Raw genomic sequence first — 23,093 nt, 5'->3', positions numbered from 1 at the left:
CATACATTGGCCTTGGCATTCCATATGGAACTTGGCCTTGTTGTTGTGGTGGTTGGTGAATGAATGGCCTAGGCATGCCTAATGGTACTTGTATGTTCTCATTGTGCATATTGGGATGAAGGATACCTTGTTGGTCTATGTGACCAATGTCCTCAACATGATTATCATTATGGTCATCCATTGAAAGATTGGCTCTATTTGAACTTCCTCTTCCCCTAGGATTTCTAACAATAGATTCAAGATGTAAATCAAGAGGAGCAAGAGTTGGTCTCAATGAACGATGCCCATGCATGCACAATACAAAACACAACAAACACAAAGAATGACAAACATTATGCCTTCACAACAATGCAATTAGCCTTCTTCCACAAACATTAAATTCATACTCCCATACTTTAACTCAATGATGCAAAACAATAAAAAATAAGCCTCCACGCGGGCCGACGATTTAACTAAGGGATTAAGTAAAAAAAATCTCACAAAGGTCCTTTAGCACTTCAACTCCAAATTTTAAAGCTTAGCTTAGCAATTTTTTTAAGTTTTTAACATTTTTCCTTTCTTTGCTTGCTTGAATTGAATGCTCAATGGCCCCTTTGCTTGCTTCCTCTCTAACAAAGCACTTTATTAAATAAGAACAACACAATAAGTAACCAAAAAGAAAAATAAAAATGAAGTAAAAACACGATCAAAAGAGTACTAATCCTAATCAATTCCACAAATCCGACGTTGCCAAATCTAATTAACAAATCCCCAGCAACAGCACCAAAATTTGACGAGTTATGAAGCCGTTCCTTGTACACCAAATTGATGTGTAGTGGATGTGCGGTTCAAGAAAAGCCTTTTCGGGTCAAGTTTAAATTTATAAAAACCACTACCAACACTATTACTAACGTAGGACAAAGGACTGTAAGGATCGAGCAATGTCTTGGAATCACAATTAGGGTAAGTAGGTCGAGTGATCAAACAAATGGTTGGTTGGTTGATTAAAGAGCAACTAAATTAAACTAAGTAATATCAAAAGAGTGCAATTAAGAGTAAGTGAGAGAGAGAAAGAGATCTTGGGGTTTAGAGATTACCACCAAGCAATGCATTTCTATATCGTTAATAAGTGATTAATGAGGGCAAATAGTGGGTTGCAATATTGGTGTGTGTGTATTTGGTTGATTTAATAAGCAAGGATGGCTAATTAAGCATGTATTGTCTAAACATCATGTGAAAGGCACAATATATCTAAGCTATAAAGCATATATTGTCTAAACAACATGTGAAAGGCACAATAAATCAAAACAAGTCATTAATCCTTTTATTAAGCTCATAATCCAAATACAACACAAGGATAGAGACATATGCTAATTGCATTCAAAAGCTTGGATCATCAAACAACAAGCATAGATTGTCCTCTCATTTAACACTACACTACAACTACATTACATCTACACTACTAGCATGAAAATAAACTAGGGGAGAGGCACAATCCATCAAAAGATAAGCATGAACCATCAAGAGAATCACAAGAGCATTCTTTTAAGCACAATGTTTTAACAATCTCTAAATCTATAGCATCAATACACATAGACATGCATCAATAACACAAAATCTAGAGACAAGCATATGAACATCTATTATAGCATACATAGATGTATGGATAGAATGAAATGACCAATTGGAAGCATTAAACCACATTAATCATTGAATAAACAAGATCTATCTGTATCAAAGTGTCAAAACATCAATTACAACACTAATCCCTCAATAATACACAAGATTAAGATAAAGAAAGCATGATTGGGGCTAACTCTAGCCCCAAGAGGATGTCTAGCCACTCATGGTGATGATGCCCAACCCTTAAGGGCTAACTCCATGGTTGAAATCTGCTCCTTGTTGATGAAGAGTCTCCAATGGTGTCTCTAGTGTTCTCCTCCTCTAAGCTTCCTCTCCAAGAGATATGATATGAAAGTAATGTTGGCTCCCCTTGAAAAAGCAATCCTTATCCTTATATAGGTAGGTCAAAATGACACCCAAAATGAGCTGGGGTCGTGCACACAATATTCCCTAATGATTAGATAAAGGATAACTTTCAATGAGATGGAATTTTAACTTTTTCGCACTAGAGGAAGTTCGATCGATCGAAAGTAAGTGAGATCGATCAAACTAAGGCTGGATCGATCCATATGGCTGAGCTTTTTAGAAAAAGACAAATACGAGATAATTGTGGGAGATATTTATGGGAAAAGGACAAAAGTGGTTTGTAGGTGGTACAGCTGTGGATAGGATCAATCATTTAAATAAGGACAAAAGTGTTCGATTGATCGAAGGATGGTGTTGGATCGATCAAACTTTCGGAACTTTATGCTTTTGGGTCAAGGCTTGGATCTATCTTGAAGTGTTGAGATCGATCATTGTTCGATCGATCGAACCTTGAAGTTGGATCGATCGAACTTTGTTGCTTGCCACCTTTGGCTTCATTTGCTTCTTTCTTTCTCCACTTTGCTTTTTCCTTTGATTAATCCTAGAATTGCTTCAATTAAGCTCTTATTTAGCTGAGTTAGCTTATTTACGGGATAAGTGCCTGAAAATGGAAATAATACGAAATTAATCTAAAATGGTAAAGTAAGATAGATATAAGTACTAAACTGCCTAAGCTTAAGGGATTTAAATACGCACTTTTCAGTGCTTATCATTGGTCAATGGGATGATTATGAACTAACTTCCATTCATTTGGTGTAGTTTTATTTTCAGAAGTATCATTACTTGAATTAGAACTTTGGTAGATATCAATAGGAGACCCATTTATGTTGAGATCATTGATACTCCTCTCAAGCTCTATAGGGGACCTATTGTATCAAGTTCATTGGTGCTCTTTTCAAGTTCAACTTCTTCATCATTGTCCATCACACTTTTTGTGGGGGAGGTTGAGGATTCATCAAACACAACATGTATGGATTCAACCACAACTAGGGTCCTCTTGTTATAAACTCTATATGCTTTACTTCTAGAGGAATATCCAAGAAAAATGCCTTCATCGGATTTGGCATCAAACTTTCCTAGATTATCCTTATCATTGAGGACAAAGCATTTACATCTAAAAACTTTGAAATAACCTATATTAGGTTTTATTTTGTTCCATAACTCATAGGGTGTTTTGTTGAGAATCTTTCTAATAACAACTCTGTTTATAACATGGCATGAAGTATTTATGGCTTCGGCCTACAAAGATCTAGGGGATTTGTGTTCATTTAGCATGGTTCTAGCCATTTCTTGAAGAGATCTATTTTTCCTTTCAACCACACCGTTTTGTTGGGGAGTTTTAGGTGCCGAAAGATTATGATTGTAGCCATTTTCATCGCAAAATCTTTCAACGTCTTGATTGTCAAACTCTCTACCCCTATCACTTCTAATGGTTTTAATTTTACATTCCTTTCCATTTTTGACCCTTTTGCAAAATTTTGAGAGAATTGAATGAGCCTCATTTTTGCGTGCAAGAAAGAATACCCAAGTGAATCTAGAGTAGTCATCTACGATTACAAAGATATAGAGTTTACCACCAAGATTAGCAATTTTCCCCGGTTTTGAAGTGGTTAAATCCTTTTTCCTTTTGAAGGAGGACTTGATTTGTTTACCGATTTGACAAGCACTACACGGTTTGTCTTTTGAAAAATTTGTCTTGGGTAGACCTTTGACTAGATCATTTTTAGACAATCTTGAGATTAAATCCATGCTAGCATGACCTAACCTCCTATGCCACAACCAACCATGTTCATTGGATGACATGAAACATTTAACATCTTGTTCTTGAAGTTCACCTAAGAGCAAGGTATATACATTACCACTTCTAGGAGCACAAAATATTTGAGATTCATTTCTCTTAACAATGCATTTATCCAATTTAAAAGTCATATCAAATCCATTATCACAAAGTTGACTAACACTAAATAAATTATGCTTTAAACCTTCAATAAGTAAGACATGTTCAATTGATAAAGAAGGGGAAATACCTATGATCCCGATGCCAATTACCTTGCCTTTAGAATTATCTCCAAATGTTACGCTTCCTCCGTTGTATGCTTCTAGAGAGGAGAATTTTGCGCGGTCACCCGTCATATGTCTTGAACATCCGCTATCAAGAAACCATTTGTGTTTGGAAGATGTGGAGACTTTGAAACCATCTTACAAAAGAGATTTCAACTATTTTCACTTTGTACCCAAATCTTGTTGGGTCCATGGGAGTTAGCTAAGAGCATATATGTTCCTTTAAGAACCCACTTCTTGATGAATTTAGGCTTTCTCTTTGAGCATTCTTGAATGAGATGACCTATTCTTTTACAATAATTGCATTTAGAATTTTTGTTCTTGCTCTTAAGAAAGTAATTGGCCAAAAACTCTCTTTTATTCAAAAGACATGCTTTCTTGTCAAATGGGTCATATCCTAATCCATTTTTATTAAAGACACCTCTTTAAGCACCTAGCATAAGTTCTAGATTTTTAGTACCTTGAGTGAACTTAGCTAGACTATCAATTTGGTCTTCAATGATTAACTTCAAGGATTCATTTTCAGATATGAGTTCAGGTGGTCCTTTTTCTTTAAGCAAGGTGCATTCCTCTTTCAAAAGATCATTTTCATTTAGAAGAGTTTGGAATTTATTTTCGACGATAACTTTTTCTCTTCTTTGAGAAGTACATTTTTTTGATCATTTTACCTAGTTCATCATGCAATTCTTTAAAACCATCAAGTAATCCATTATATGTATCAACTAATTCATCATAAGACATTTCACATTCAGAGGAAGAATTAGAATTAGAGTTTACCTCATCCCTACTAGCCATGAGACAAAGGATAGCCTTTTCCTCATTGCTTTCGGATCCATTTGAGTCGTCATCTTCCCAAGTGGCTTGCATTGCTCTTTTCTTTTTCTTTTCCTCTTTATAGGCATGACAATCAGCTTTAAAGTATCCTGGTTTTCTATAGTGAAAACAGGTAGAGATGTCATGTTGAACCTTCCCTTGTTGAATTTCTTCCTTTGAAGAAATATCTTGAAGGATTGAGTGATAAGAGCTAGATCATCGTCTTCACTTTCATTGCTGGCAACTTCCTTTTCTCTTGAAGAGACTTTGAGAGCAATTTCTTTCTTTCGATGATGATCTCCTTCTCTATCTTTTAGAGTGATTTACCATATGAGAAAGGAGCCGAGAAGTTTATCTAGCTCAAGTGTGTTGAGATTGTGAGATTCCTTGATTACCGTTGCTTTTACATCCCATTTTTCGGGTAAGCTTCTTAGAATTTTCCTTGCAAGATCAGAGTTAGTCATAGTTCTGCCAAGATGTTTCAAGCCATTAATGATATCAGTAAATCTCACAAACATTGCACTAATAGACTTATTTTCATTCATACGAAACAACTCATATTGATGCATAAGAATATCAATTTTGGATTCCTTGACCTGTGAGGTTCCTTTATAAGTAACTTGAAGTTTATCCCAGATTTCTTTAGCTGTGGTACAGGTAGAGACTCTATTATATTCACTAAGACTTATAGCACAATTTAGATTGACTTTGGCCTTGGCATTCAAGGAGATAAGTTTATAGTCCTCGGTGTTCCATTCAGCTTTAGTCTTAGGGACCCTTTCAGCACCAAATCCTTTCATTGGAACAAAAGGTCCATTAACAATAACTAACCAGATTTGATAGTCTACAGATTGGAGGAAATCTATCATTCTATTTTTCCAATAGCCATAATTTATTCCATCGAACCAAGGAGGTCTAGTATTGGACTGACCTTCTTTTAGAAGGTGACCATTTAAGTTTGCCATGATCGATCTCTAAAACACTTAAGCTTTTTTAATAGAGACTTTGCTCTGATACCAATTGTTGCCCAAGTGTAGACTCTAGAGGGGGGGGGGGTGTGAATAGAGTCTAAGCAAACTACGGTCAATTTTTCAATCTTAATAAACCAACTAGAGACAAACACAATTTCTTTAACAGATATTGAATAATACAATTTGAATTTAAGTTTCAATAGTTAGCAATTATGATGAATCATATCAATACATAGAAGAAGCAATAAATATAGAGATAGAGAAAGAGGTTGCAAACATGTACTCAATGATTTTTAGCGAGGTTCGGAAACTCCTACTCCTCGGCTCAAGACCCCTCTTGAGACTTCCCAATTCACTATGGCTTCTCCTTGCGGGTGGAGAGTAAACCTCTTACAAGAAGCTTTTTTTAGCTTCTAAGTGCTAAGAGATACACCTTCTCTTAGTCTTCCTTGAGCCACACCAGCTCTTACAAGTTTTTAAAATATATAGATGAAATACAAGATGATCTCTCTCTCAGATCTGAAGTACAAGATTTAGCTCACTCTAAAGTATATATGAATAACTTGAAGCTCAATACCTTTTGATGATGATAGAAAGTATGTGTATAATGATGAAAGGATATATGATTGCTCAGTATACTCTCTTGGTGAAAAGCAATAACATTTAAATGAAGCTCTTAAGCCTTTAAATAGACTTCCAAACATGTCTGATATGATTCTAGCTGTTGGACACACATCCTAAGACAAAAATACACGTTTGAATTTTGAAATACGCAGCTTCGGTTGACCGAAGTAAAACTCCCTTGAGTTTCGGTTGTCCGAAATTGTTTTGAGATTGGAACATCTTCTCAGTACTTTTGTTTCGATACACCGAAGTGGAACCCTTCTTTGTTTCGGTTGACCGAAATGGTTTAAGGTTTGAAGATCATCCTCTCAGTACTCTAGGTTCGGTAGACCAAAGTAAGGCCCTTTTCTATTTCGGTCGACTAAAATGATTTCATCAATCTCAACATCCTTGTTTCGGTAGACCAAAGTAAAACTCACAGTTATTTCGGTCGACCGAAATAACTCTTTAGATTGGTCATTGTTCTCAGTATTTTTTGTTTCGGTAGACTGATTCATTTAGCCATTCCATTTCGGTAGACCAAAATAGACCTACATTTTCAGGAACTTGTTTAGATGATTATCTACACTTTGGTCCTTTGTTCCTTAGACACTGTGAATGAATGATATGCATAATGTTGGAGAGTTTGAGCTTCAAGGTGTTCATATCTAGTTTAACAAGGCTTCCTAAGAAACTCACCAACCTAGCTAACCCCATTTTGATGTCTTGTGATGACTTGACTTTGACTTTTGATTGCTTAGTCCTTTGTTCATGCCTTGGTGTTGCTTCTTCAGTTTTGTCCTTGAATTGTAGTGCTTGTTTTGATGAATGCTTTGCTCTGTAATTTCACTCAAGAAGACATTAGTAATCATAGAACATCATTAATGAATTTTGATGATCAAAAACCTTTGATTCAAGGTCAACACTATATCTTGACAATCTCTAGATCTATAGCATCAATACACATAGACATGTATCAACAACACAAGAAATAGAGATAAGCACATGAACATCTATTCTAGCATACATAAACATACGGATAGAATGAAATGGTCACTTGGAAGAATTAAACCACACAAATCATTGAATAAACAAGATCTATGTGTATAAAGATGTCAAAACATGTATTACAACACAAATCTCCTCAAAAATACATAAATCAAGGTAAAGAAAGCATGCTTAGGGCTAACTCTATCCCCAAGAGGATGTCTAGCCACTTATGAATGGTGTCCTCCAACCCTCAAGGGCTATCTCTATGGTAGGAATGCTCCTCTTCTTCAAGTAGATGGAAAGCCTCCAAGAGTGTGTCTTTAGCTCCTCTCTTTTCTTCATCTCTAAGACTATCTCTAAATGCTCTTTATTGTGTCTTTGTGTATTGTGTAATCCCTACACAAAAGTTGCTCATATTCCTTATATAGGAAGCTCAAATGTCACACCCAATGGTTTAGGCTCGTACACAAGGGCTCCTCCAATGATTGCACAATGAGACAACTTTTAATGAGCTGGAAATATATTTTTTTCGCATTTGAGAGGGTTTGATCGATCGAACTTGTTTTGTGATTGATCAAACTGAGCTGAGATCTATCAAACTTGGCTAGATCGTTCCTCCCATGGCGGCGCCTTTTTGGATAAGGACAGATCTGAGATATTTTGGAGAAAGAGACAAAAGTGGTAGGTGGGGTGGTACAACAGGATAAGATAAAATCTTTTCAATCAATCTGAGAATTGTTGGATTGATCAAACTTTGTGGGATCTTTAGATAAGGACAACAGAACTTGGATCCATCTTAAAATATCTAGATCGATGAACTTTCGATCGATCGAATTGTTTTTGTGATCGATCGAACCTGTTGAATTCCACACTTTGCTTCAGTCTGCTTCCACTTTGCTCCTTTCTTCCATCTAGCTTCAGTTAGCTTGTTTTAAGCTCTTATTGGGTTGAATTAGCTTATTTTGGGGATAAGCACCTAAAAAAGGCAATAATACAAAATTAGTCTAAAACGGGAAAGTAAGATAGATAAAGGTCCTAGAATACCTAAGCTTATGGGGCTTAAATGTGCAGTTTTTAGCACTCATCAGATGTCGTGAAACAAACCTTGTTCTTAGTTGGGAAAAGAGCCATTTTATGGTTCAAGAAGGTATTATTTTAGGTCACGTCAACTCAAAAAGGGGAATTGAGGTGGATAAAGCGAAAGTTGAGCTCATTTCTGAATTGCCTCCACCTTCTACGGTGAGAGAAATTCACTCCTTTCTAGGTCATGCCGGCTTCTATCGCCGTTTCATCAAAGACTTTAGCAAAATTGCTAGACCCTTGTGTAATCTTCTCGCCAAGGAAACTCCTTTTATCTTTGATCAAGCATGCCTTGATGCTTTTCATAAATTGCGTGACTTGTTATCATCTTCTCCTATTATGCAACCTCCCAATTGGTCATTATCGTTTGAAATCATGTGTGATGCTTCTGATTATGCCATGGGAGCAGTTTTGGGGTAAAGGGTTGGAAAACTTCCATGTGCTGTATACTATGCAAGCAGGACCCTTTCGGGAGCTCAATTGAATTACTCCACTACCGAGAAGGAATTACTTGCCATAGTATATGCTCTTAACAAATTTCGGTCTTACCTCTTAGGGTCAAAAGTTATTGTCTATTCTAATCATGCTGCTTTGCGACACCTATTGACTAAGAAGGAAACAAAACCTCGTTTAATAAGGTGGATTTTTGATAAGTGCATAAATGTTGCACATTTCAACACCTAAACTATGGTATTTTAGTCCTTGCATTTATCTTATTTTCATGTGTTAGTTCAAATTTATATTTTTGTCAATTTCAGGTCAATATAGTTCAAACAGACTAATTTCGGTTCATTAAAGCCTTTTTGGACACAAACAAAGACATTCAGGAAAAGTTTAGAAAATGGCAAGAAGAGTCCGCAACCATTGTTCGTATAGTGTGCTCATCCTTCAAAAGCGGTCAATTCTACATTTTTCAGGCCTTTAATGATGTTCCCAAAGATTAAGAAGCAAACGGATTAGCCCGGGGCCAAAATGGAGCTAAAATAGAGCTTAAAGGAGATTTCCAACACCTGGGGATCGATCCCCAGAGTGGGGCATCGATCCCCCACTATTTACAGAACTAACAATGCCCTTTGGGGATCGATCCCCAAGGCTAGGGGATCGATCCCCCAGGCCTTGGCAGCATTACGGGATTTTGTCTTTTGGGTTTATTTTTTTGGTTCTATTGGACTTAAATAGAGTTTGTTACTTAAGGGAAATAGGCCCATTATTTTTAGGGTTTTATTAGTTTGGAAAGTTTTATTTTTATTATTTTAATTATTAAGTTTTATTGTTTTGATCTGTATCGATATCTTTTTCTGGAAAAAAGACGCGAAGGAGGAGAAACGAAGAACGGGCTAGGGTTTGGAAGAAAAGTTCGGAGATGATGAATTCAAGGATGGAGATTGTTCTATCTTCAACTCCATCAACCATGAGTGGCTGATTCTTCTACTTAGGGTTGGATAAACCCTAAGCATGTAACATATTCTCTCTCTCTTTTCATACTTTTTGGGGATTTAGCATGTAATTATTGTATAGGCTTGAAATATATGAATCAATTCTTCCAATTGTTTATTTGTATTAATCATGTGTTGTCTTATGTGTGGTTGATGAATAAACAAAGTTTACACTTGAATTCTTTGTAAATTGATTCTTGTGATGTCTATGCATGGTGATAATTAATTGTAGTTGTGAATCAATTTGATGGAAAATTACTTCTATTTGATGGATGGCACTACATGTTTAGGTTAATTTATTGTCTAATTAGTTTTAAATATATGTTTAATTAGTTTAATTAATTTAATTGCAATTTAATTATTAGGTAAGTAGACCATCCATACTTATATTTGAATTCCATACTTTTTCCCACAATTGCATTATCCTCTAGATTGATGTAGGCTAGAATTGTAACTTGAATTGATGGACCATTCTTTGGATAGGTGAATTGCACTACACTTAGCTTATTCGTCATTAGGTAGGCAATTCAAGCTTGAAATTGATGTTTCATACTTTTCTTTGCAACTATTAGCTACATTAGAATTACATTTAATTATTTCCCCAATTAGTTGAATAATAGTGAGTTAGGGAATGTGCTTAGTGGTGAATCCTACACCCTAAGTCTCTTTCCAATCTCTTAAATTCTATTTCTTTATTGCAATCATTTAGTTTCAAATTAGCTTTAATCACAAACAAAACCCTTTTTAGCAACACATAAGCACTAAAGTAGAATTCAATTCTGAAAAACCTATAATTGTTTAGATCTATTGGGACGATCCCTGCTCACTTCATACTCCATAGTATAAGTGTTTAGTGGTTTTATAAATTTTAAAATATGGTGCCCACTTGACATTATTTCTAAACCTAAAGTGTTGTGCATTATTTTGTGCACACGCTCGGTCGCACCAATTTTGTTTCTTCAAGAATTCGATTTTGAAATCAAAGATAAGAAAGGCACCAAAAATGTGGTTGTTGATCATCATTTAAGATTAGTGGTAGAATCTTCCTCGAGTCCACTCATTCATGATTCATTTCTGGATGAACAACTATTCTAAGTTTCTAATGGACAAATGCCTTGGTTTGCCGACATTATGAATTTCTGGCAATTGGCAAACTTCTGACCAATTGGTCAAAGCAAGTGAAGAAATGTTTCTTTGCTAACATCCAAAATTACTATTGGGAAGATCCTATTTTGTTTCGGTATTGTCCAAATCAAATTGTGAGGAGGTGCATTCCCGAGAGTGAAATTCCAAGTGTGCTTGTGTTTTGCCATACTCTTGCATGCAGTGGGCATTTTAGTGCAAAGAAAACCGCCTTGAAGGTGCTTCAAAGTGGGTTATTTTGGCCCACCATTCATAGAGATGCCTATAATTTTTGCAAAGTGTGTGAAAGATGTCAAAAAATGGGGTCAATGTCGAGAAGAGATATGATACCCTTGACAAGTATTCTTCTTATTGAAATCTTTGACATTTAGGGCATTGATTTTATGGGTCCTTTCCCTATGTCTTATGGATATCAATACATTTTGCTTGCCGTTGACTATATTTCTAAGTGGGTGGAGGCTTGTGCTACCAAAACCAATGACCACTCTGTGGTTGTGCAATTCATTAAATCCAATATATTCACTCGTTTTGGTATGCCAAAAGCCATGATTAGTGATGGAGGAAAGCATTTTTGCAATCAATTCTTAAAGCAATTATTCCTTAAGTACTCTGTCACTCATAAAGTGGCCACCCCCTACCATCCTTAAACAAGTGGGTAAGTAGAAGTTTCAAATCGGGAAATCAAACATATTCTTGAGAAAACAGTTAATACAACCCGAAAGGATTGGTCACGTAAATTGAATGATGCTTTGTGGGCCTACCAGATGGCATATAAGACTCCTATTGGCATGTCTCCTTATAGACTTGTTTATGGAAAGCCTTGCCATCTCCTGGTTGAGCTAGAACACAAGGCTATGTGGGCAATTAAAAAGCTTAATCTTGACCTTGACAAAGCCGGAGAGAACCGATTACTCTAATTAAATGAGTTGGAAGAGTTGAGGCACAATGCTTATGACAATGCCAAACTCTATAAAGAGAGGACCAAAGCTTTTCATGACAAACACATTAGGAAGAAATCTTTTGAGCTGGGTTAAAAAGCTTGGCTTTTCAACTCTAGGTTAAAACTCTTTCCCGGGAAGTTGTAAATCAAATGGGAAGGTCTATACGAGATCATCTCCGTTGCACCACATGGGGCAGTTGAAATTCAAAGTTTAAAAAATGGCAACACATTCAAAGTGAATGGGCAAAGGTTGAAACCCTATATTGAGGGACAAGTTTTTCAAAGACATATGGAAGCTGCCCTTTTGGTAGATCCAATCTATGAAGAGATATAGTGATGCATTCATTGGTCTCAAGAGAAAGCTTAATTTTCTACATATTCTTGCATGTTTGATCGATCTCAAATGAGGTTTGATCGATCGAACACCCATCCTTGCATCCAATCCTCTCTCTGCCCCCATCGATCTGAAATTTCCTGCATAAATCATTTCTCTGTGTATCAATCGAAAATTTCCTTGGATCGATCTGAAAGTTCCTAGATCAATCCAACTTTTTCTTGGATCGATCTTCACTCTATACTTAGAAATTTTATGAAATCCATAAAAAAGACCTCTCTGTGTATCAATCGAACTTGTCAGTAGGATCTCAGGTGTTCGATCGATCGATCGATCGATCTTAGTTCGATCGATCTGAAGTTTCAAAAAATATATATATATATATATATAAAATAAAATGTCAATCTTTAAAAACAGCTTTCCATCTAGCTAGCGACGTTAAAATTAGCAATCATTGTTCATATTTTCTTGCATTTAGTTTAATCTTGCTTTCATTAAATATATATATATATATATATATATATATATATATATATATATATATATATGTTTCACCATTGTGCCCTTATGTATACTCATGCATACTTTCATGCTTAAGCTAGGGCTTGATCTCATATCTCTCTTTTATATTGTGCTACATTGTCATAAAATGTATGACTTGATTATTCTTATCCCATTTGATATCTGATGTGAGTTTGCTAGTATGGTTATTCAAGAAGGTCGTTGATTCCAAGTTTGATCTTTTGAGGACTATATTGCTTAAAATTTAAAAATTGCTTGACTTGAGAGTCCAATACTTCTTGTATGCCTTGTGGATATCATTTAGGAGTAAATTTTTCGAAAGATTGATATCATGCTTGCACTTGTGGTTCACATCATCCTGATTTTGTAATTATTTTGAGATTCACTCTAGGATTCTACACTAGCACAGGCGCAGACTTGCATTCATTTATGGGGCACATGCTTTGTTGACTATTGAATTGGTTATATCCCAATTGGGCTAGTAGTGCATTGAAAGCTTTTATTTTGACAAAAGTAGATAGCAATCCATTTTCATTAAATAGCTGGGATTTTAGCCTCATCAAGTATTGAATTTCTCGCGCCGAAAGGTGGAGGGCCTAAACTCTAAGTTAATAACTTGATAAAAAAAAAAAAGAAGTTGCAAATAGCAATAAAAAATGAGGACTTCTCCTAAAAGGTGAGAAATAGGAAATGATTAGATGAAGGTTGTTTTGATTCGTAGCCTAGTTGATTTGAGCTTGTAAGTCCGTAGGGGTGTTTGAATGCCTAATTCCCTAAAGTCATCCAGTTTGGGAGTCATTGACCAAACGCTTGACCTCATGGATCGCTAGAAAGCTTAATAGATCAACACATTGCACCATGCTTCCATCTTTGATCCTTAGGATAGTAAAAAATAAAAAATAAAAAAAAATCGAGTGAAAAGAATAAGTGCACCTAGTTTAATAAAGCTTTAATAAAAGGTCCACTCTTTGTTTTGATGATCGGGATAAGATTTGTGTGCTAGTTTGAGGGTAAGGATGTGGTCATTTCTTTAGTTGGCTTAGATAACAATGTACTTGATGCCGGTCCACTCAAAAAGGATTCTAGTGTTGTTTTAATTTGCATGATCATTTTCTTGATGTGTGTAGGACCATACTTGTTTGCAAAATTGCATACTTGAGGTAGTTTTCTCCCAATGCTTGTTTGCAATATTGGTGCCTCTTTTGTGAGAATGAGCTTAATGTTTGTGGGTAGCATTTCTGGAAACCCTCACGAGACTTCACTTGTCCACTAGGGGTAACGTAGGGGTTTAAAAGGCTTGTTGCATATGTTAAATGCAATCGTGTTCCCTACGAAAGTGGCGTTATCCATTTATTGCTTTCTAGTTCATACTTATATAGTTGTTCATTTCATTCCTTTACTTTATAGTTCATTGCTAAGGACTAGCAATATTTAAGTTTGGGGGTATGATAAGCGTTGAAAAGTGCGCATTTAAACCTCTTAAGCTTAGGTATTCTAGGACCTTTATCTATCTTATTTTCTCGTTTTAGACTGATTTTGTATTATTGTCCTTTTTAGGTGCTTATCCCCAAAATAAGGTAATTCAGCCAAATAAGAGCTTAAAAGAAGCTAACTCAAGCTAGATGGGAAAAAAAAGCAAAGTGGAAGCAGAATGAAGCAAAGTGTGGAAATCAGCATATTCGATCGATCTCAAGAATACTTTGATCGATCGAAAGTTCTTCGATCTAGACATTTCAAGATGGATCCAAGCTCTTTTGTCCTTATCCAAAGATCCCACAAAGTTCGATCGATCCAATAATTCTCAGATCGATCGAAAAGATTTCATCTTATCCTGTTGTACCACCCCACCTACCACTTTTGTATCTTTCCCCAAAATATCTTAGATCTATCCTTCTCTAAAAAGGCGCCACCATGGGAGGATAGATCCAGCCAAAGTTTGATAGATCTCAGCCAAGTTCGATCGATCTCAGCATAGGTTCGATCGATCGATCCTTCTCAAGTGGGAATTAAATCAATTTCCATCTCATTAAAAGTTATCTCATGGTGCAATCATTGGAGGAGCCCTTGTGTACGAGCTTAAACCATTGGGTGTGACATTTGAGCTACCTATATAAGGATTATGAGCCACTTTTACAAAGGAGTTCCTAGATACAACATTTGATATTTTTCTTAGAGATGAAGAAAAGAGAAGAGGAGGCTAGAGACACATTCTTAGGAGGTCTTCCATCTACTTCAAGAAGGAGAGCATTTCTACCATGGAGATAGCCCTTGAGGGTTGGAAGACACCATCCATGAGTGGCTAGACATCCTCTTGGGGCTAGAGTTAGCCCTAAGCATGCTTTCTTTACCTTGATTTATGTATTTTTGAGGAGATTTGTGTTGTAATACATGTTTTGACATTTTTATGTACATAGATCTTGTTTATTCAATGATTTGTGTGGTTTAATTCTTCCAATTGATCATTTCATTCTATCCATATGTCTATGTATGCTAAAATAGATATTCATGTGTTTATCTCTATCTCTTGTGTTGTTCATGCATGTCTATGTGTGTTAATGCCATAGATCTAGAGATTGTCAAGATATAGTGCTTAATAGAATGCTCTTATGGTTTATTTGATGGTTCATACTCATTTCTTGATGGTTTGTGCATCTTCCTTAGTTTAATTAGTTTAATTTTCATGTCATTAGCTTAGATGTAGTGTAGTTACCTTAGTTGTTAAATGGGAGGACAATCCATGCTTGTTATTTGATGTTCCATACTTATGAATGCAAGTAGTATATTTCTCTAATCTTGTGATGTGTTTGGATTGTGAGCTTAAAGGAAGGATTAATGACTTAGTTTGATATATTGTGCTATTCATTGTGTTGTTTAGACAATATACACTTAATTGGCCATCCATGCTTGTTGCAACAATCACACGCACTCACTATTGTTGCAACATATGTTTTCCCCTTCATTAATTGTAAATTGAGTGTATAGAAAGGTGATGCTTAGTGGTGACCTCTAAGTCCCAAAACTTCTCTCTCTTGTTTTCTCTATCTTTTAATTACTTATTTTATATTGAGCTTGTTTAGTCGTAATTATAGTTTAATCAGCCAATCAATCTACCTTTGATCACTCGACCTACTAACCCTAAGCATTATTTCCATTACTAGTAGCCCTCTAATCCCTTGGGACAATCCCTACTCACCCTTGCTATATTTTTAGTTAGTGGTAGTGGTGGCATTTATAAATGTAAAGCTTGGCCACACTATTTTGCACAAATTTGGCGCATCGTGCGGGCGACAACAAGTTGCCATAGGCATAAATATATTGTCTAAGTATTTGTATGAATAAAATACATACATAGGAAACATGAATGAGTTGTTAGTTTAAAAGTATAAATATATATGTTTGTGGAGGCATGGTTGAATTGCCAATGTATAAATAAATATACTTGTGGAGGCATAGTTGAATTGTCAATATATAAATAAATATATTTATAATGACATGGTTGATTTGCCAAAGCGTAATTAAATTGCTATGTGTTAGATGATTAAAATTTCATCTATGGTTATCGTATGTGTAAGTTGGATTAGGATTAGATATTCTTATATTAGAATAATCTAGTGCTTACATGTTAATCATTTATTTTGTTATATTAATAAAATAATATTGGTGGAGATACGAATGATTTGTCAGAGCTTAGATTTTGGAGATGTGATTTAAATAATTAAAATCATTATCGGATTTTGGGATTAAATATAATATTCCTTTTATTATAATTTATTATTTAAAAGATTAAGCAACTGACTAGGATGGGATTAAGGTTAAAGGAGTTTCTTTTTAAAAGAAATGGTGGATTGGTCTAGGTATGATTATTATTTTAATCTTTGTTTAATAGGTTTGAAAATTTAATAAATCTATTAATGGATGTGATTAGTGTAGTATATATAATTATTTATATATATGTATATCATGCTATATTAAAGTTAAAACTTTATTAGGTTTGGTTTTGATCAGAGATGATCTACTTATTGGTTTTCAAAGGCCTAGTAGAGAGAGCTTGCTCGTAGGGTTTAACCCGCAATTTGTTTCTCAGGTTAGTAAAAGTTCCAAGTCTCAAGGTTGAGGATCCGTAGCTGGAAGACTTATCCTTTCTTTCAGTTTCTTCCAAAGTAGAATGATAAACTTATTTAATTTATAATTGATTAGATTATCAAATATTGTTTTAGGGTTCTTGCATTAAGGGATTCCCGAGTTGTAATCTTGGAAAAGTATTAATGAAATTATTATTTAATAGTTTTCTTCAGCATATTATTTATTTTTTTAATTTCTTTTTATAATCTGTGCTTGTTTAAAATACTTTAATTATTTTGATTTCCCTTAATTTTGTGTGCGGATTTGATCAACCCGTGTTCCGAAATTAGGGGGATATCACAACATTCCATTTTTTGACAGCCCTTTTAACTAATCTAAAGTTGTACAGCAGCTTCTGGATTGGATTCCCATGACTATTAGTCTTCCCCACATCAGAGATAATGTTGCCAACCACTACCTGTTTATTCCACACCAACAAAAATCCGAAAGGCTTTGGACCTTTAGTAATGTTTAAAGGAATTTTCACTTCAAGTCCCCTATTATTTGAGTTCAATGATCTGGAGTTAAAATAATATGTGAACTTCGAAATACATTATCCAAAATCTGGTTCATAAGACCTCTATTTAGCGTAGCATAAATTCTTCTCTGACTAAACCTTTTATTACCCCATGTAAATTATCCATTAGCCACTGGAATATCAGATAAACAAAGCTAATGAATGGTATGGTTAAAATCATATAGTAATCTGGGAGGATTCCTAAGGCCTCCCTTCTTCCTATCTTAATAAGTATTGTCAACAATATAAATGTTTCAGGCTGATATTGACGATCCAACCATGTTTTCATCTCAACTGTTCAGTACTCCCTCTTCATATGATGAATCAAGTGCTCATCATTTGGGAGGTGATGAGGTAATCATTTATTCCTTTTCCACTAATTTTTTTTCATTGTTCTCATTATATTAACGCAGATAACAGTTTACTAAAATTATTTGGATTACATTTGTTGTCGTTCTGGTTAATTGCAGACACCTGGGCAAGCGAATGTCATGCCAACATCTCGAATGGCAATGACATTGGGGATGAATCATCCAATTTAGCATCGACTCTTCAAAAATTAAGAAGAAATTTGTCATGTAATTGACTTTTCATTCATCGTATGTATCTTTGTAACCTTTTGGACCTATTGTACGAAGTTTATGGCCTACTTCGGCTAGCGTTGTTACCTTTAGCTGTCATGTAATTGACCTTATATTCATTGTGTGCATCCTTGTAACATGTTCCACATGTTGAGTATCACCATGTTTTGTAAATTGACTCTTCGAACATTACAAAATATATGTCTTATTTTGGGTATGACCATGTTTTTTAAGTAAGGCAATCACATTGGAGGATCACTGTCAAATTGGACAGAGTTTTTTTTTTCACAAATATTAATGTAACCCAAGCTACTTAAAGCATAAAAACTCTACCAATCAAACACTGAAACCAACAATGGACTCTTGGCTTAGGTATTGGCAAATGTTGACCCTTTGTCCTCGGTTCAAGTCTCATTATCATTAAGTGGCAAGGTCGGAAAAGAGGTATTCTAAAATACCTCCTTTTACTTGATTTTTTGTGTGTACAGAACAGTACAAGGTAGAACAAAAATAAACTAATGTGTAAAAAACATTCTTACATTATTTTACCTACATGGATCAAAGAGATGAATCATTAATGTCGGCAATTCTAACTGGACAATAGCAAATGGTTTTACAAAAATTCATCCCAATTTTAACACTCACCTTTGCAAAAGTATCAATATGTTACTTAAAGGATAAAAAAATATACCAATCAAACATTGAGACAAAGAATGGAGACTTGGCTTAGGTGTTGGCAAATGTTGACCCTTTGGCCTGGGTTTGACTTTCAGTATCCTTGGCTGGCAACCTCTAAGAAAAGGTATTCTAAAATACCTCATTTTTCTTGATTTTTTTTTTGGTAAATGAAAGGAAAGGATATAACTTGATAAACTTATATAAACAGCTTATCAAATAAAAAAAATTCTACAAAATTATTTATTTGAAATTTAGATATAAAATTTTAATTGATATAAAATTAAGAGTATATATGTAGAATATGAGACCAACAAGGTAACTATATAATTGTGCCTGAAAATATACATATGTATATTTTTACAGCATCCTAGAAACTACACACATTTCGTGAATAGAATTAGTATTAATCTAACATAATCGTACGAACATGTACAAATGTATTATGCATTACATCCCAATAAATACATAATTTTGTCAATATAATTTGTACTAAATATCCCAGAATAATTATGCGAAGATGTACGTACACAATACCTCAATACATATGTACATTAAATCCCAATATATACGTACAAAAAATCCCAATACATACGTACAGAAAATATCAACACATACGTACATAAAATTAATATAATTTGTAAATATAATCCCAATAGAATAATAAATGTGTACTGGGGTAGTTGAATATTCAACAACCATTCCCACCCACAGTGCCACCACTTCTGCTATAAATATATGTCAGAAGCACCCACAACAAAATGTATTCCTCTAGGGCAACCAATAGTGCAATACCAAACCATAGAAGACACACAGCCAGCCCCAATTACCCCACTTTCAGTCCTTTTCTGTTCGTCAAGCACCCTCTGTTCCAGGTCCTCCCCTTACCTTATAGTACCTTATATGCACATAGATAATTTCAGGAGTGACCTGACTCGCCTGTGGAGGATGGTAAGGAGGGTGGAACGGCGCATGAAAAGGCTTGAAGAGCTGTGGAATGATGAGTCTAACGACAAGGTCTTCAAAGTTCTCAACTCCTCTGACGCCACAAGCGATGACGGAATGTGACGAAGGACGGCTGCTTTGGAGGCGGCTTGTAACGACCCGAACCCGTAGGCCCGAACCGCTAACCGGGTCCTTACCCGAACCAGAGGTTACCTAAGTCAACGCCATTAAGTTCAGTGATATTACATCATTAAACATCTTATATATGATCCGTGAAGACCTAAGAAATTTCCCAAGGCTCAGGGTTAATTGTACCAAAAAGAGGAATTAAGGTGTGCAAACAGCAGTAAACCAGTCGACCGAAATGGGGCTTCGGTCTACCGAAATGGCTCTTGTACCGGTGACCGAAATGGAACTTCAGTCGACTGGTTATGGTCCAAACAGTTACTGAGGCTACTGGAATTGTCAAAATTTGTAGTCGGTCGACCGAAATACCTATTTCGATCGACCGAAATGGCCTTTCAAGTAGAGAAATGCTACTGGACTGCTATAAACATGAAAATATGCAAAAGGCTTGCTATGGAACCTTAAAACTGAATGATTCTTGTCCCAACACATCCATAAACATGCTCGCATTGATAAGATAACATTTGTACATCATAATGAGATTGAATTACTTCATTATACATCAAGATAATTTCAATTACATTGAACATGGATACATGGACTTTAAATTATAAACTTCCTAATTACATCAATAACCATGGATGTGTATCTTTCACCGACTCATCTCTGAATTCCTGTAAAATGTTAATGATGATAGGGTGAGCTCAACAGCTCAGTAGAAAAAACCTAAATTACATTCCTAAAAATCTCGTGAGTCGCAACCAAAGAAAATGAGATCAAAGAAAGGGATCATGGGATTATTAGTCATACCAATATAAATGAATTTCACAAATTCACAAACCATTCCATCACATATGAAATGAAAATGTCCCCTTATTCCTTTCCAACCCAACCTCACTAAAACCTTTATAACCATCACCTTAACTTACAACACCACCATCATCTCACTTCTTAACCTTCTCTCTCACATCAAACCTTCATCCTCTTAACTCACCCCATACCAAGAATATGCATATCATACTACCATTCATCAATATACAAATCATTAATTACATCATAATTATCATATCAAAACACTCAAACATAAAAATTGATCGCATAAATCAGACTTTCACATTTTCTCATAGAAACATAGCATGCTTGGCACAAATACAAGAAACCATCATATTCTCAACCCACAACAATTAAATCAACACCATCTCATGCTTAACATCACAACCAAAATTTTTAAACTAAGCATGCTTCACAATATCAAAATTTTCATATAAGAAAATACATAGAAACTAACAAAAATTATAGGACTTGAAATTTAAACTTCCCTTACCTCAATGGAAGTGAAAACCCCCAAAATGAACCCAAAATTTGAAATCCCTAGGTTTACCAAAATGGTGAATTGCTTCTATCAATGCGCAGATCACAACGAGCTCTTCGATTTGCCATAAACTGCACCAACAAGTTCTCAAAATTGAGAGAGTAATTAGAGCTTGAAAGAAAAAGAAAAGAAAAAAAAAAGAGAGAAAGGAAATGAGGGAGAGAGAGCTTCAGCTGAGAATGAGAGAATTTGAGGCCAAAATGGCCTTGTGGCCACTAAAAAAGAAAGTGGTGGGTCTTACCACTAAAATATCTTTTAACTTTTTAATTTCTACCACAAACTCACATATATATATATACAATAAGCCACAACCACATATTTTAATACACCATCATCATAATGTGTATGAAATAAAAATGCATGACATGCAATGGACTTGAGTCGCAACCCCCATATGCAACAATTCCGGTAGTGGGTCCCACGCGAGACTTTTCAGCCCGAAAAATGAAAAAATGCCGAAATGGAAACCAATGCATTTCTAAGAGTCCTGAACTCAATGGAATGCCCCAACCAACTCTCGGACACACTAGGGACACCCCACGGTGTCCGGCATATAAAACGAGAAAAGACCTCGTAAAAATCACAAAATTCTAGAAAATGAAAAATGACGAAAATCAAAAGCATTACATTCTACCCTGCTTAAAAGATTTCGTCCCCAAAATCAACTCACCTCACAAGAGAAAGACGAAGGGTACAAAAACAGAGTATGTCTCCGAGTATACCTCAAAATCCTAATCCAAATAATCTCACAACCTGCGTCACTCGCAACCCTGTGCTAGTGACATAGCGTAATAATGACCGAACAGTAACCACAATCACACGTAATCTCAACCCCTACAACAACTAACTGAATGAGAAAGGCACCACAGTGCCGAACAAAACTCTCTACCGTCACCTATAAGCACACGAGGCATAAGTCGCTAGCCAAACTCCATGACTCCATCAAATCCTAACCACAGAGAACCATTAGTGATGAGTGCTCAAATGTGACGCATTTTAGCACCTAAGCGAGGGTATTTTAGTCCATTCATCTATCTTTATTTTCCCGTTTTAGTACTTATTTGTGTTTTTGTCTATTTCAGGTCAATAAGGTTCAAACAGGCTAAAAATGGTCTATTACTGCCTTTTTAGAGTCAAATAAAAGTTCCTAAAAGATTTTAGAAAAATTCGGAAAAAGGTCAAAAATGCTGAAAATTTGGATGGATCGAAGATTTCTTCGATCGATCGAAAATGTGCTGGAAGCGAGCTATTTTATTCCCGCGCGCCTGAACTCTACCTCCCACATAGTTACAGGATTAGATATTTTGAGGGCTTATTTTCTAACTTGTTCACTAATCCAAAGACCTTTTATAAAGGGGGGAATTGAACCATTTTGTAATATATCTTTAGTCTTCAATTTTATTTTATTGTAATAGTTAGTTCCCTCTTTAGAAAAGTTAGAGATTAGGGTTAGAAGAAAATAGAAGAGTGGAGGCTCTAAAAACACATCTCAATATCTACACACTTTCTCTCTCTCTAGAATTCAACAAAGAAGAAGAGGAAGAAGATGGAGCCATGTTTGGGGATTGCCCTTGAGGGTTCCAAGATCACACCCACCTCCTCCATGATTGGCTAGACTTCTCATTAGGGCTTGGATGAGCCCCATATTTGTAATCTAAGCCTCTATCTTTTTCATACTTTTTGGGGGAATAATATATTGCGATTAGTGTTTTAGCCTTGTGAATTTAATGAATCTTGGGTTTTCCTTTGATTTCTATGGTTAAATACTTCCATTTAATTCTCTATGTAATTACATGTTGTCTTATGTGTGATTATTTGGGAATTGATCTCTACACTAGTTTTTCTACATTAATTGCATGTTTATGTGTGATTGATTGAAAATCTAGTGATAGAT

The 23,093-nt window shown here is 35.4% G+C and overlaps 1 protein-coding gene across 1 annotated transcript; it reads right to left on the bottom strand.

The window, feature by feature from the left end:
- Positions 1 to 2,823: 2,823 nt before the first annotated feature.
- On the bottom strand, positions 2,824 to 5,807 carry LOC132270528 (uncharacterized). The gene is made up of 4 exons (XM_059771703.1): positions 5,238 to 5,807; positions 4,698 to 5,016; positions 4,018 to 4,154; positions 2,824 to 3,054 (listed from the first exon to the last, which is right to left on the bottom strand). The coding sequence occupies exons 1-4, from the start codon at positions 5,805 to 5,807 to the stop codon at positions 2,824 to 2,826; spliced, it is 1,257 nt and encodes a 418-aa protein (XP_059627686.1).
- Positions 5,808 to 23,093: the final 17,286 nt, after the last annotated feature.

Source organism: Cornus florida, unplaced genomic scaffold (genome assembly GCF_030987335.1).
Source record: "Cornus florida cultivar Cherokee Brave unplaced genomic scaffold, ASM3098733v1 CherokeeBrave_3.0.0_Hap2_Chr08, whole genome shotgun sequence".
Classification (NCBI taxonomy): Eukaryota; Viridiplantae; Streptophyta; class Magnoliopsida; order Cornales; family Cornaceae; genus Cornus; species Cornus florida.
This window is presented reverse-complemented; position numbering and strand designations above follow the sequence as displayed.

Excerpts from the sequence above, each read along its gene's own strand:
- LOC132270528 (XM_059771703.1), bottom strand. The coding sequence starts at position 5,807 with ATGGCAAACTTAAATGGTCACCTTCTAAAAGAAGGTCAGTCCAATACT. Across the intron at positions 5,017-5,237 it reads AATGGGATGTAAAAGCAACG|GAAGAAATTCAACAAGGGAA; the intron begins GTAATCAAGGAA and ends ATTTCTTCAAAG. Across the intron at positions 3,055-4,017 it reads GAGATAATTCTAAAGGCAAG|GATAATCTAGGAAAGTTTGA; the intron begins GTAATTGGCATC and ends CTCAATGATAAG.